Genomic DNA, 15282 nt, shown 5'->3' with positions numbered 1-15282 from the left:
AATCTACTTTTAACCCTCTCCCCTTACAGCCTTGTTATTTTTTGGTGTTGTGTACCCTCAAATAATTGTTTACAACATAACCTCTAGTCAAACCCCTTGGATTTGAAAAGCAGACTATGTACATGATATGGTGCCAGCTCTTTTACTAACCTTTTCAATTTGTACCTGGTATTGGGGTCAACTATTATGGGAATTGAACAATTGAACTCCACCATTCCAAGTGCGTATTGTCAAAATCCCGTGGCAAACCAACAAATGTTTATGTGCCTTTATTCCCAAGGACTAAAATAAGTGTATCATTTTTAAAAAAACCTTGAAAACCTCAATTCCACCCTCCTGAAAAGATTTTTTTTTTCAGGAGATGAATTCAAACACCAGCCTCCCCAGTTAATATCATTGTGATATATCCCATGCAACCCTACCTCATAAAAAAGACGAAAACATGCTGCCTGGTAAGACAAGAATGTATCAACTATTATTTTAGTGCTGCTACGCCCAGCCTTGGATCTCTTGTACATAATCAATGCCATCTAGTGGTTGTAAAGGAAAAGAACAGCAAATGAAGCTTTATCTCATTGCAAAATTATTCAAAAATAATTTATGACCCTATTATAACGTTGTGCCATGTAATGTGATGAAAGGAGATGGATCTTTTTTTCATCTGCTTCTATGGGCTAAGAAGGGCAAAGTTGTCTCAATTTTCAGAAAGTCAACAAGAAGAAGGTGGCAGGTGGACTAATTAACATTTGATTAACAGGATCGGAATTGCTACCACCTTGAACCTCAATTACCCATGAGCAAAATGTATGCATGTCAAATGAGATGGGATTGTGGAGACCTTCACCCAGGTTGATACACACAGGGAGCAATTAAAAGTAAATGGTAGCTATTTTTACTACTCTGATTTAACCACATTAAACCTTCTAAACTTATTCATAAAAGTGATAACATTTCTGTTATTACAGGGCCAGCCTGCACAAAGGAACTTTGCATTGACATATATTTGCATGAATTACTGGTACCCAGTAGTTATTAGGACTGCTGTATATTTTCTATTGTCTGAACTCAGCATTGAAATCTACCACATTTAAGGGGTGCCCCGTCTAGTGTGGGGTTGGGGGGAATAGGTAAATAAAATGGATAAGCTTTTCTGAGATTGACACCAATTTTGCTTCTTTTTCTTAAAAAATGTTATTTTTAAAGAGCCCTAGAGGTTCTAAAAGTGGGCTAGAAGTAAGCAAATAAGTGTAGCTAAATCCACATTACTTATTACAGAATTCCTATGCATTTTCCTAAGGGGGCTACATACTATATAAATAAAAATAGCCAGAGATTTGTGACTGAGAGAAGCTCTCCAAACTCTCAGGATTCCTCTATATTAACTAGGCTGGCTGGGGCAATTGGGAGCTGTAGTCCTGCAATCCTTGGGTATTTCTTAACCAATTGGAATTTGAGAGTTCTGTGTTGAGAAGGGCAGGGAAGAACAAATGAGATGATACAATGAGCTTGTTGATTGCTTGAGCAAACCTGGAATCTCTTTACAAACCAGCTTCTATTCCCTGTTTTAGTCATTCATCAGAAATTCCAGCCACTCCCAGAGAAGCTTCTCAATGCATTTTAGAGGGTCATCATCTAGGCAAGTTAGAAAGGTAAGCATTCAAATTTTGATTGATCCTTTTCATTTTGACAAACTAGATGTCAATAAAGAAATATGGAATTAATTTTTATGTTCTAAATGTAAAATAAAAAAATAGTGCCGAAAATTATCAGGGTTGACTCTGAGTGAAGGGAGGGGGTTTAGATTTAAAAAAATTAAAACAAGGGATGTAATTCTTTTCTGTTTAGAAGTAAATTTTTACAAGCTCTGCAGGGCTGACTCATAAATAAATGTACTCCGGATTGTTAACCTAAGTAACAGAGAAATGGGGGACAATATAAGTGTGTAAGAGTGTGAGTAGCCTGTAAAGCCCTAGTAAACATTATAGTCACTTAATAGTCTTGATCTTAGTAGACTGAAAATAAAACAAAACAAAACAAAACAAAAAAGATACAGGATCTCTGAGCAAAAATTATCATGCATTTATACTCTTAACATAGTGAGTCCAAAGGGACCGTAAAATATCAATTCTTTGAAAGTACACAATTTTATTTCTTATAACAAATTTTCCCCATTTAAATGCCTTCAATGAAATAGAGTCAACCAGATGTTTAAACTGGATTTGGCAATTTTATGGACCTGGAATAGACAGATGTTTTTGATGGTGTTACAGGTATCATCACAGGATGTAAGCTGTTCCAGGTAAAGCAACCTTTGGCAGTTGACTGCTGCTGATTTTGTCAATGCAGATGGTATTCTATTTTTATCTGCAGGTCTTTTTATTTTGTGATTTTTATCCAGTTCATTCTCTTCTATTCTGCTGTCTCCAGGCACTGCCACATCCACCATCTAAACTTTTTGGACTTTCTTATAGATCTGTGATGGCAAACCTATGGCATGCCTGCCAGAAGTGGCACACAGAGCCATCTCTCTGGGCCGGTGAGCTGTCACCCGTTGTTCTTCTGGCTTCCAGCACACCAGCCAGCTGGTCTTTACATGTGTAGGAGCATCAGAAACCAGAAGAGCAGCCGCCCAGTGCACATGTGCGTGCAGAGTGGCTACTCTTCTGGTTTCCGGCGCACGCACATGCGCCGGCCAGCTGGTCTTTATGTGTGTATGTGTGGCAGAAACCAGAAAACCAGGTGGCTGGTGTGCATGCATGTGCCGGAAACCAGAAGAGCAGCCGCCCAGCATGTACATGCGCACCGGGCAGCTGCTCTTCTGGTTTCTGGCACACACCCGCATGGACCCGCCCGTTTTAGCACTCGGTGTCGAAAAGGTTCACCAACACTGGTATAGACAGTTGTATATAGAATGTTGGAGCTCCTACGCTCTGTTGGAGCTCCTACGCTCTGGAATGAACTTCCCCCCGGTTTACGTCAATTGCCTGATCTTCGGACCTTTCGGCGTGAGCTGAAAACGCACCTATTTATTCAAGCGGGACTGGATTGAAATTTTATTGGGGTATTTATGTTTTAAGATTTTAAATGGTTTTAAAATTTCGGCCACATTATAATATTTCTTTTTAACTTCTTTTTAATGTTTATATATTGAATTTTTACTTGGCTGTACACCGCCCTGAGTCCTCCGGGAGAAGGGCGGTATAAAAATCGAAATAAATAAATAAATAAATAAATAAATAAAATGTTATGTGACAAGTGCCTATCTGTTGGAATTCTAAAGTTCCAGAGTACTTTAGCTTCTATTCTATGTTTTCTATTACTTTGTCTACTTTGTTCTTATGTCAGACAAATAGCATTTCTTAAAGATCTTTTCATACACCATTGTTTCTAAATTGTCATTAATGTCACCATGTCAATATTTGAGTCCCAAAAGTGAAGTGTATAAGTATACTCCCAACGGATTGCAGGAACATTACTGCTTGCTTTGGAGATATTCCAAATGTCCTCTTGAAGGCAACAAATATTTATCCAGCTCTTGCTTAGAAATGCCCCATTCAATAGGAGGTGAGGCTAGATGTGATATTTGACATGAGACTCCTGATAAAAAATGACAGTGCTGCAATATGGTCTCTTTCTCTCTGCATCATTCAGGCAGACTTACCCTTACTACTTTTTTTCCTCCATCATTACTTGCCCGTGACATGGGTATCTTTGGCTATTGTCTGTTGTGACATCTATTTGTATTCATTATCCAGTAGTTATTAGGACTGCTATACATATTCTATTGCCTGAACTTAACACTGAAGTCAAAAACATTTGCAAATTGGCTGCACTGATTATTAACTAGATTTGGCTCTGTTGTCATGATAACGCTCTGATGATTAATAAGTCTAAGTCAAAAACTCCAAGCATTTTTGGAAAAAGACATAGCAGACATGGATGTTTTTTTACATGGTACACCAATAGAGTAAGTGAATATCTTTCCTTAATTCTGGGTAGCCTTTTCTGAGGCTGGGTCATCAGGGTAGCAGCTCACTTACAGCAATGGTACATATGAACTCACTATTAAAATTAGTAAATCATTGTCATCTAGGATCTAATTATCAAGGTGTACAAAGCTAAAGTTACATTTGTACCTTTATATGGGATAAAGTATGGGGTTTAAAACATGTCAGTTGTGTCACTTGTAAACACTAGGCACAGATAACAGCTGCTGCAGTTAGAATGGATTGAGAATATATCTATTTTGTAGACACTCAAAAATTAAGGCATATCATTATTGGGATATTTATCTAGAAATTGTACCAGAGGTTGAAAATATAGCACATATTTGAGTGCCATTTGTGTACATACATATATACATATATGTATATGTATATGTATATGTATATGTATATGTATTCAACAAAAATGGCTCACTGAAACCCATAAGTTAAAACAATATATTTTATGTCTGGTAAGGACGCAAATATTTCTTTTAAATTGTCCTTCTTTTTGAATGAAACAGAGCAACTGAGAACTATATAAGTAGATCTGATTGGGTCTAAGACTGAAAAGCATATCCAAGTTTAGTATTTTTAGATATTTGTCATGGATAGTTTTATTCAATTTTTTTGTATTATGATATTGCTAAACAAACTGTTGCTGCTATTGTAAAACATATATCTAAGAGATAATGCAATATATTTCTTTGTGCAAGCTTCCCTCTTGGAGAAAATGGCCTTGATGATTAAAAAGTGGTAACCATTAAATTCATGACAATTTAACCAATAAGGCTTTTACTGCAGTGCAATTTTCTGCATTCTGTTTCTTTTCCAGTGATCAAATGTTAGATGAATTTGAGAAGAATTTTCTACATGGTGCTGTTGATAGTGACCGCAGAAGAAAATCAGATTTATGCAGGTGAACTTTTAGAGTCATAATTTTAAGAAATGCATGGAATGGAATGGAATGGAATGGAATGGAAGGGAATGGAATGGAAGGGAAGGGAAGGGAAGGGAAGGGAAGGGAAGGGAAGGGAACAGAATGGAATGGAACCGAATAGTACAGAACAGAACAGAATAGAATAGAATTATTAGCCAAGTGTGATTGGACACAAGGAATTTGTCTCCCCATTTGTTTTAAATGGGAAAATCCATTGTTGAATCCATAGGTATGATATCACCTATTTAAAAATTTCAGCTACTGACTAAGAGTTGGGGAAAATATCTAGTTTTTTCTGACATTCTGTAGAAGGCAAGCAGAGGGATATATGCCAAACTAAACAGATGGAAAAGAAATATAGTGTATACATTCCTTAGTCCAAACTAAAACCAAACATGTTTCAAGAGCTAACTCTTAAAATGATAAAAATAGCTTCTTTATAAGCATCCATCAAAATATAAATGCAAATCATCCATCGTCAATCACACTTTAATCATTATGAAAAATGAAAGGCTAAATTAACACTGATATCCCTGAACACACAAATCTGGGCAGTTCATCATTAGCCCATTGTTAAGAATTCTGGAAAAAATTTAACTGTGCAACAGAGGGCACACATACCAGCAAAATTCCCAATTTTTCACTAGTGCCCAACTTCACAAACAAGTCATCCCATCTGGTTATTTACAAACATCATCTAGTTACCAACAAAGCCTCGCAGAGTATCAGTGCCACCTCCCTTTCCCTGCCATTGTAAATTTCATATTAAAGAACCTTTTTATCCTCATCCAACCAAGACTTGTTAAATTCAACACCAGACTATGAAGGAGAAGGTCCTGTTAGAAAGGTTAGTTAATAGGCTAGCAATTACAGACTCAACAGGTCCTTTCAACAATCTTTCGGTCATTTCTTCTAAACTGCCTTTTTCTTCTATCCAGCCTTCTTGCTACACACTATTGTCCAACTCTGTCACAGTCTTTTAACTCCTCTAAAAGGCCTTCTTTTAGTTTTCACTTAGTTTTCCTTCACTTAGTTTTCTAACTTCTAGCTTCAAAGTAACACATTATTTCCTTTTTGTCCCTCCCCCCCTCCCATCTTTCAAGGTCCAGTCAATTTTTCCTTTTCCATTTCCCCTCCATTCATTCTTCCAGATGTTTCTATTTGCCACTTTCCAAACTACATGTTCAACAATATAATGGCCATCATATTAACTGTAGTAGCTTTTTGTTTCTTTAGCTAAGCTACCTAAAACCAAGGATCTATATGTTTTTATCCCAGGTATTTCATATGGGTGGATTACTCATGATGATGAAAATGTTTTTGCCATGTTCAGTGGCACTCTTGTAATTGTTGAATCATATCCTTGCACCTATCTTGAGGATTCATGGCTGAGCCAAGTTTAAAACATTGCAAATTCAAAGCATTATTGTTAACATTTGTATCCTCTTATCAAGAATTAAGACAACAAGATGTATAACAAGATGTTTGTTTTGTCCCGATTTAGAATTAGAGAATGGCGGCATTCTGGGAGACACAGAGATTATGGTGGACAAACCAAATTGTGAACAGCAGCTGGGCCTACAAAATACAATTGAACTTGCAAGGTAACCAAGATAAGACTTCTTAAATAATCATTCTTCTTGCTATTGTTCAAAGTGTTAATCATGGGCCGTCACCGATAGAACATAAATAACTACATTTAATAGAACTAACTACACAAGGAGATAAACTCTGATTATTCCCAGCCATGAAATGGAGAGATTTCCAGCATGTAATTTAAGAAGCAGTCTTGCCTACATTTATTGCTCTAAACAATAGCTTCTTTTAGACAAGTAGCCATTATTGGAAAGAGAATGAAATGGAGGCTGAGTTTACTTTTCACACTACAGGATTTGCTGTTACATATAGTTATATTAGGTGTATATCCATCTTTCAATATAGTATTGAAATTGTGTAGACAATTATAATTAGGTGTGTAACAATTTTTGTATCCCATTTTATTGGGATCCCTTCTCCAATCTGATACCTTGCAGTAGTTTTACTAGATTTTACAATCCCAGTCAGCCAAGGAATTCTTGGAGATATCATTCAGGCATTATAAAGGATACAGGCCACTCTACAAATGATTTCAATTTCTCTCATTCTAGTTATTGATTTCATCACCACAACAATTCACATAACTTTCACATTTTTCTCCATAAGAGCTTTTTTAATTTATTTGTCTGTGATTTTAGAATTAATTAGACTCTATTAAACTAGTTGTTTTAAAATTTGCCATAAAGTTGTAGGGCAAAGTGTGTCATTTGCTGTTTCTTTCAAATATTATAGGTATAATGGATTCCATCCACTGAAACGAAGAAAAGGAAGGATTCATTGTATTTATGTATTTATTCTCTATGCAAATTTCCTAGGAAAATGGACTCCATTGTTCCTTGACAACTTGCAAACTCAGTTTCAATGTGCAGAAACAGTATTACCTAGCAACGTACAAATTTTAAAAAAACCTCTGAAACTAATAATAAGCTTATATATCTTATGCCATTGCCATACTGTATATTTACTTATTTATGAAACTTGTATGCTGCCTACCTTGCCAAAGGCAACTCTAGGTGGCTTATGATATTAAATTAAATGAAGAGCATAAAACATTAAAAAAAATAAGGTTATAAAATTGATATACACCAAATTTGTTCCCCACCCTATTGCCTGCTTAGTCTGCTGTATAGTCTTCACTGCTGATGGGCAATTTCTGGGACCCATTCAAAGGAGTCAGAGTACTTTATCTTGAAATAGACTACCCTTCAAATATAAGACATCTTCAGATCTTCTAACTTCCCTTTAAGTCACCCCTGCAAGTCCTACAGCAAAACCTGATCTAAAGTGTTGAGTTCGGCATATTTCTGGATTTAGATAAGTGGCTCAAAATATTTGAGGGTTTTTAGCCAAAGACAAATGCTCAGCTTCATTATCTGTTTTCCTGCATGTACAGCATTTCTTTGAATGTTTGAGTGCACAGAAGACAATATTCAGTTACTTTCTCTCTCTCTCTCTCCTCCCTTTCAGTTTGGTCGAAAGGCCTCAAAAATGTAATCCGCAAAACTTCTTCATGTGTGTTTTGGAGAAAGGCCATACTTCTTGGTAGTACCCAGAACCTATATCACCTTTTGTGTTTATTACCTTCTCATATGTACTTTGACCTATTATACTGTTAATCAGAAAGGATTATAGAATCAATTTCTGATCAACTAAGAATATATGCATATTATATGAAAAACAGGAAAAAAAATAGCAATCAGGAGAAAGATGTTGCTGTTCTCTAAATGTTATTTAAAAAGAAACTTGATCCTTGTTGACCTCCCTTCCAAGAGGGGAAAAAAATAAAGGAAAACCATATTTTGCTATAGCAGCAGCAAGTATTTTCTTGTGCTTTTTTTTCCTAACTAAAATCGGCTATGTGGCTTTAACTTGTCTTTTAAATGCTATTAGTGGGGGTTTTGTGAATATAACAATTTTGCCAGCATGTCCTTCCTTATTATATCCCTGGATGCAGACTCTTTACTCGTGGATCTGCCTGAGAGATTCCAAATTCCACCATTTTCCCCCCTATCATCATACTTTTTTCAGAAACAGAAGCTATAGAGGGAGGGTGGATGAATGTTAACAGTCTTAGCAAGAAAGAGAAATTGAGTCACACCAACCAATTCAGCAACAATCACTGCCATAGGAGTCCTTTAGAAAAATATGTATTATGGATGTACTGTTCTCAGTTGTCTTAAAGGGAGGTGGAAGGAAGCAAGGAGAGGGGAAACAAGGCATGCAATTATTGCTATTGCATTTAGAATGATTACCTTTAATAGAGCAGCAGGAACACATCTCATTTTAATAATCAAACAAAACAGCTGACAATCATTCTTTTCAGACATATACATAAAAGAGAACAGCTGTGTATGCTCTGAAAATGGCTCAGAAGAACCGCTATGGATGTTGTACATATGTAGCAAATCATGAATGTGACACTTTAAAACAAACACATCTGTTCATGACAACAGCAGCTTTAACAATTCAAACTACAAAGTTGTAGAAAGTTTACAAAAGCTAGCCAGAGTTCTATGCAGGCACTTCAATTTGGCACTGTTCCAAGTCAATATATAACATTTACTATCCATTTGCTCTGCATCTTAATTTTGACTGCCCCCAAATTAGCTGCTTTTCCCCTGGAGCACAGCCATTAATTTTCATTAATAGAAAATGTACATTAAAGAACCGAAGGGAAGGTTTAAGCTGAAAACAGATAATGGCTGCATGTAAATGACTATTATGATTTTTTTTTTAAAAAAAAGCATGCCTCAAATCTTTCAGTTTGTTCTGCTGGCAAAGAGAAAGACTGACATCTGCAGCAGGAATTTCAATTGATTAGTCAAACAAATAATAAGGTATTTAACCTCAAAGGTTTAAATAAAAAAAGTCACCTATTTCTTGTAAGCATCAACTGTAATAAATAAAATGTTGGAAAGAAGAGAAGCTGCAGGATTCAGTCTGGGTCAGTCACCAGGAGCAGAGATTTTGTCTTCTGAGCTTTTGGACTCATGCTGGAGCCCATCTTTAGGGAATTTCTCTCTAGCAGAGTGTTCTGAACACCACCCAGACTGGATCCTGCAACATTATCCTGGGACACCTATAATTCGCCTTCCTTTGTGAGAAGGAAAACTACTTGCATCAATACATAAGTGAAATGGGTAGATTGAAAAAAGTCAATTTTCTAATACAGTCTACTGACATGTGGATTAAAATGTATGCAAGAATGTATGAAAAGGGATCTATCCAAAACAGGGGTGTCAAACTCGCGACAACACATTGTCATCACGTGATGTATTGCAACTTTCTCCCCCTTCACTAAACCTGGGGTAGGCATGGCTAGTGCATGACACCCCGATCCAAAAGATCAAACTTGCCCAACCTGGCAAGCTCCATTTATGATGGGATTTCAGTTCACAGAATTTTGGAAAATTAATGATTGAAGAGACTAAGAAGACACAGCTGATTATAATCAAGAAGTTTAATTTAAAGCAGATTTCAGAGAATACCCTACTTAGAATCTCAGTATCAGCTGATTAATTTCCCTGTATATAGCTTGAATTTTGACTTATTTCTTTATTCATTTATTAAATTTGTATAGCTGCTCATCTCAGTCAATGATTCTGGGAGGCTTACAATTAAGCAATTAAATATATATATATTAAAATTAAGGCACAAACATTTTAAGACAATAAAACATCCCAAATAAATATACATAGCAGCCAAAATAGTTGGCCAGTTAGCAATATAACCAGGAAATGGGATCCTTGACTCATTCAGCACTCCAGGAACCACTCTGGGAACCTAGCCAGGTTTTTAGGGTCTTACAAAAAGTTAACAGGGTTGGGACCATTCTGGCCTCCAAAAAGAGAATATTCCATAGAGCAGGATTCACTGTGGAATCTAGTCCCCACCAGCTGACAGGATCTGCAGCATGCCCATTCTGCTAGATTGGATTGGGTGGGTAGAAACGCTTGGAAAATGGCAAACTTTCAAATATTTTTATTTATTTATTTGTCAAACACAACAGTATATATAAGTATAAGCATGAAATAACCATACGAATTGGATACAATCAAAGGGAACATTAGGACAAGAATGGTAGGCACACTGGTGCTCTTATGAACACCCCTTACAGACCTCTTAGGAATGGGGTGAGGTCAACAGTAGATAGTCTTTGGTTAAAGTTTCGAGGATTTTGGGAAGAGACCACAGAGTCAGGTAGTGCATTCCAGGCATTAACAACTCTGCTACTGAAGTCATATAAATTAGTTCCAAACCATCTAGGGCTTTAAAGATGTCCAGTGAACTAACTGCAATTTGCCAATGATAAGGATTCCTTCAGAATACAATCCTTTATGTATATTCCATAGTGCACTGTTAACCATCCCCAGTTGTCGTAACTTTGAAATACCTCATCATCTCCAATGATCACCTTATGGAAGGTGGGCCTTTAGCAGCCTTTGTAGTCCAGGCCATATATAGTTTTCATAATTGCTTGGGCTGGGCTTCAAACTAATTAACTTTATTATACACCAAACATCATTTCAATAGGAAGTTCCCTCAAAATTTAATATAAAAAAGGACAATTCAGATTTTTTATAAATACATTTGCTTTAGACAATCCTTCATTATATAACTGAGCAAAATATACAAATTAGTGTTTAACTGATTGAAAGGCAAGGTGAAAGTGTTTGATGGGGGCTTTTTTTCCCAGGTCTGAATGGGATTTAAAGTGATTATTCAGCAGTTGCATTCCCCCTTCCACTTTTTTCTTAAATATTTGTTTTCTTAGATATCAGTTAAAAATTAATGGGAGTAAGATGTGTTGTAGAAGTTATTTAATGCTAAGTAAATTAGTTTGTTGAAGATAGTATATTTGAGTTGGAGAGCTTGCCTGAGGTAATTTCCCTGGATTAAAATGCAAGGACAACAAACACCAATCTTACCTGTTCTTTGGAATGCTCTGAAAATGATGTCCTCCAAGATTCATTCTGCATACTGCCTGCATATGATCAAGGAAATGGAGGGAGGGGCAGCTCTTGCCACAGTCCTGTCAGGTATTTGATTTCCCCTTCAAAAAACCCTTTGTTAAGTGTTTCAATCCATTTTTGCCAGCTGCCTGCCAAATCTCTGCTATGACTCATTTTAGGTCTTTTTAACACTAGCACATAAAAATGCAAGTAGAAAAAATAGGGACCACCTTTGGTGGGAAGGTAACAGCGTTCCATGCGCCTTTGGCGTTGAGTCATGCCGGCCACATGACCACAGAGACGTCTTCGGACAGTGCAGGCTCTTCGAAGATGAGCACCGTCCCCTAGAGTCGGCAACGACTAGCACGTATGTGCGAGGGGAACCTTTACCTTTACCTAACACTGGGAAATCCTAGCATCGAAAAGAGTGATAAGACAGCAAGATAAGGAACCTGTCAGCCTCCGCTTTAATTTAGTGTATTTCTCCTACTAGATTATCTGACTATTTTATTACCTTGTTAAAAGTTTGCTCTACTGATTGTCTTACATGCTTTATGGAGAAGGGGGGGGAGGTTTTCACTGTTCCCAGCGTCGGCTGACATTGTATGTGGGGGAGAGGGGAAATGCCATTTTCAAAACCAGAGGTTTGAATTGTGTTGGCGCGTGAATGTAACGGCAGCTGCTGATTCCACAATCCATTCGGAAGATTGACAGAGGGAGAATATCGGAAGTGAAACTACACGTGGCTGAGGAGAAAGAAGACATTGGACTATTATTGTATGACCTCTAGTAGGGGGAGGGTTCAGGAGAGAATATGACTCTGGGGTTTTGATTTACTTCCAGTTCCAGCTTTGCTTTCACCGCATCCAGACTTGTATGATAAAGATTACCAAATTCTTCAACATGATGGAGTTGGGTTTTTATTTTCTCAAACACTGATCTGGGGCAGGCTGACAGAACCCAATGTCAAATCTCTATAAAATCAGAATTCTTCCTGTTTCAGAGGAGGGATTCAGAACACTCTAATGACTGAGAAACTGTCACAAAAGTCAGACTTCTAATTTTTGGGGGGAGGGGAAGAAATACAGTCAGAAGATTGTCTTGCTTTCAATTTTTTTACCTCAGGTCTTGGATATGAGTCTTGATTTAGAAAACATGGCAAAGTTTATCATATTTTAATGTGTTTTTTAAAAAAAACAACCAAATATATTACTTTATTTATTTATTTATTTATTTATTACAGAAAGGCAAGAAAGATGCCTCGGCAAGAAACAGCTAGAGAATATTTTGTGAAAGAATTTCCTACCCAGAAAAAAGAGATTGAAAAGTGCTTCAGGTGCCTTCAGGAAGTGGCAAACCACATTGACAGGATCCACAAGGGTTGCACCACTGCCAGCCTTGTTTCCTGTTCCACGAGTGCCACTTCTGGCATCTTGACCATTCTGGGGTTGACCTTGGCTCCTATCACAGCAGGTGGGAGCTTAATCTTAACAGCCACTGGGATTGGCTTGGGAGCAGGAGCCACAGCAATCGGCCTTTCTGCAGCTTTATATGAGAATATTATCAATTCAAAAGAAAGGAAGAGAGCTGAAGGTCTCATGAATGAATGTGAGAAGAGCTTAAGAAAATCAGTTCAGCTTGTTACAATATATTCCGGAACTGAGCTGACCCCAAATAGCAATGGGGAAGAATGTCAGATATCTTGTCTCTAACATTTCTCGTCAGGTTCCTGACCTTGAAATGGCTGCAAAGAGGATTAAAACAAACGTAAAGGCATGGAAGTCTACTCAAACACACCTGAAGACTTTAGCAAAGCAAGCAGCTAATGCAGGAAGGAGCTCCTGGAGTAGGTTTAAGAACTCAAAAGATATTAAAAAAGCTTTCAGTGGACCTACCCTTGCAATGACCAAAGGAGCTAGGATGTTAAATGCTGTGTCAGCTGGAGTGTTTCTCCTGGTTGATGCCTATGGTCTTGTCCAGAATGCTAAACATTTGATGAAGGGAGGCAAAGCAGAACTGGTTTCAGAGATAAGAAAAAAGGCAAGCTTACTTGAAGAGGAACTGCAGAATCTCAGCAAACTTTACAATGAACTGAAAGCCTTGGAGTAAATTTAAGGAAAGAGCCAAGAACCACTTCATATATAAGCTGCTCAAAAAAATAAAGGGAACACAAAAATAAGACATCCTAGATCTGAATGAATGAAATATTCTTATTGAATACTTTGTTCATTACATAGTTGAATGTGCTAACAACACAATCACACAAAAATTATCAATGGAAATCAAATTGAGCAACCCATGGAGGTCTGGCTTTGGAGTTACACTCAAAATTAAAGTGGAAAACAACACTACAGGCTGATCCAACTTGGATGTAATGTCCTTAAAACAAGTCAAAATGAGGTTCAGTAGTGCGTGTGGCCTCCACGTGCCTGTATGACCTCCCTACAACGCCTGGGTACGCTCCTGATGAGGTGGTCTCCTGAGGGATCTTCTCCAACACCTGGACTAAAGCATCCCCCAACTCCTGGACAGTCTGTGGTGCAATGTGGCATTGGTGGATGAAGCGAGACATGATGTCCCAGATGTGCTCAATTGGATTCAGGTCTGGGGAATGGGCGGGCCAGTCCATAGCATCAATGCCTTCGTCTTGCAGGAACTGCTGACACACTCCAGCCACATGAGGTCTAGCATTGTCTTGCATTAGGAGGAACCCAGGGCCAACTGTTCCAGCATATGGTCTAACAAGGGGTCTGAGGATGGCAGTCAGGCTACCTCTGGTGAGCACATGGGGGGCTGTGCGGCCCCCTAAAGAAATGCCACCCCACACCATTACTGACCCACTGCCAAACCGGTCATGCTGGAGGATGTTGCAGGCAGCAGAACGTTCTCCACGGCGTCTCCAGACCCTGTCATGTCTGTCACATGTGCTCAGTGTGAACCTGCTTTCATCTGTGAAGAGCACAGGGCACCAGTGGCAAAGTTGCCAATCTTGGTGTTCTCTGGCAAATCCAAATGTCCTGCACGGTGTTGGGCTATAAGCACAACCCCCACCTGTGGACGTCGGGCTCTCATACCACCCTCATGGAGTCTGTTTCTGACCGTTTGAGCAGCCACATGCACATTTGTGGCCTGCTGGAGGTCATTTTGCAGGGCTCTGGCAGTGCTCCTCCTGTCCCTCCTTGCACAAAGGTGGAGGTAGTGGTCCTGCTGCTCGATTGTTGCCCTCCTACGGCCTCCTCCACATCTCCTGATGTACTGGCCTGTCTCCTGGTAGCGCCTCCATGCTCTGGACACTACGCTGACAGACACAGCAAACCTTCTTGCCACAGCTCGCATTGAGGTGCCATCCTGGATGAGCTGCACTACCTGAGCCACTTGTGTGGGTTGTAGACTCCGTCTCATGCTACCACTAGAGTGACAGTACCGCCAGCATTCAAAAGTGACCAAACCATCAGCCAGAAAGCATAGGAACTGAGAAGTGGTCTGTGGTCACCACCTGCAGAACCACTCCTTTATTGGTGATGTCTTGCTAACTGCCTATGCTTTCCACCTGTTGTCTATTCCATGTGCACAACGGCATGTGGAATTGATTGTCAATCAGTGTTGCTACCTAAGTGGACAGTTTGATTTCACAGAAGTGTGATTGACTTGGAGTTACATTGTGTTGTTTAAGTGTTCCCTTTATTTTTTTGAGCAGTATATATAGCAAATACAGCATTTACTTAGTGTACGGTACTTTTGGGCCATGCTGACAACCATGAGGACTACATTTTGGTTCTAGCTGGGGAATTCTGGGAGTTGAAGTCCTCCA

The 15282-nt window shown here is 38.5% G+C and overlaps 1 protein-coding gene across 1 annotated transcript; it reads left to right on the top strand.

Moving 5' to 3' along the window:
- The first annotated feature begins 12727 nt into the window (after positions 1 to 12727).
- LOC131202568 (apolipoprotein L3-like) lies at positions 12728 to 13580 on the top strand. Its single transcript, XM_058191671.1, is given in 2 exon segments — positions 12728 to 13146; positions 13148 to 13580. Coding segments are annotated over 2 exon segments (852 nt in total).
- Positions 13581 to 15282: the final 1702 nt, after the last annotated feature.

The sequence above is a fragment of the Ahaetulla prasina genome, chromosome 7 (assembly GCF_028640845.1).
Source record: "Ahaetulla prasina isolate Xishuangbanna chromosome 7, ASM2864084v1, whole genome shotgun sequence".
In the NCBI taxonomy this organism is placed as follows: Eukaryota; Metazoa; Chordata; class Lepidosauria; order Squamata; family Colubridae; genus Ahaetulla; species Ahaetulla prasina.
The sequence above is the reverse complement of the archived record's forward strand: the minus strand, read 5'-3'. Positions and strand labels throughout refer to the sequence as shown.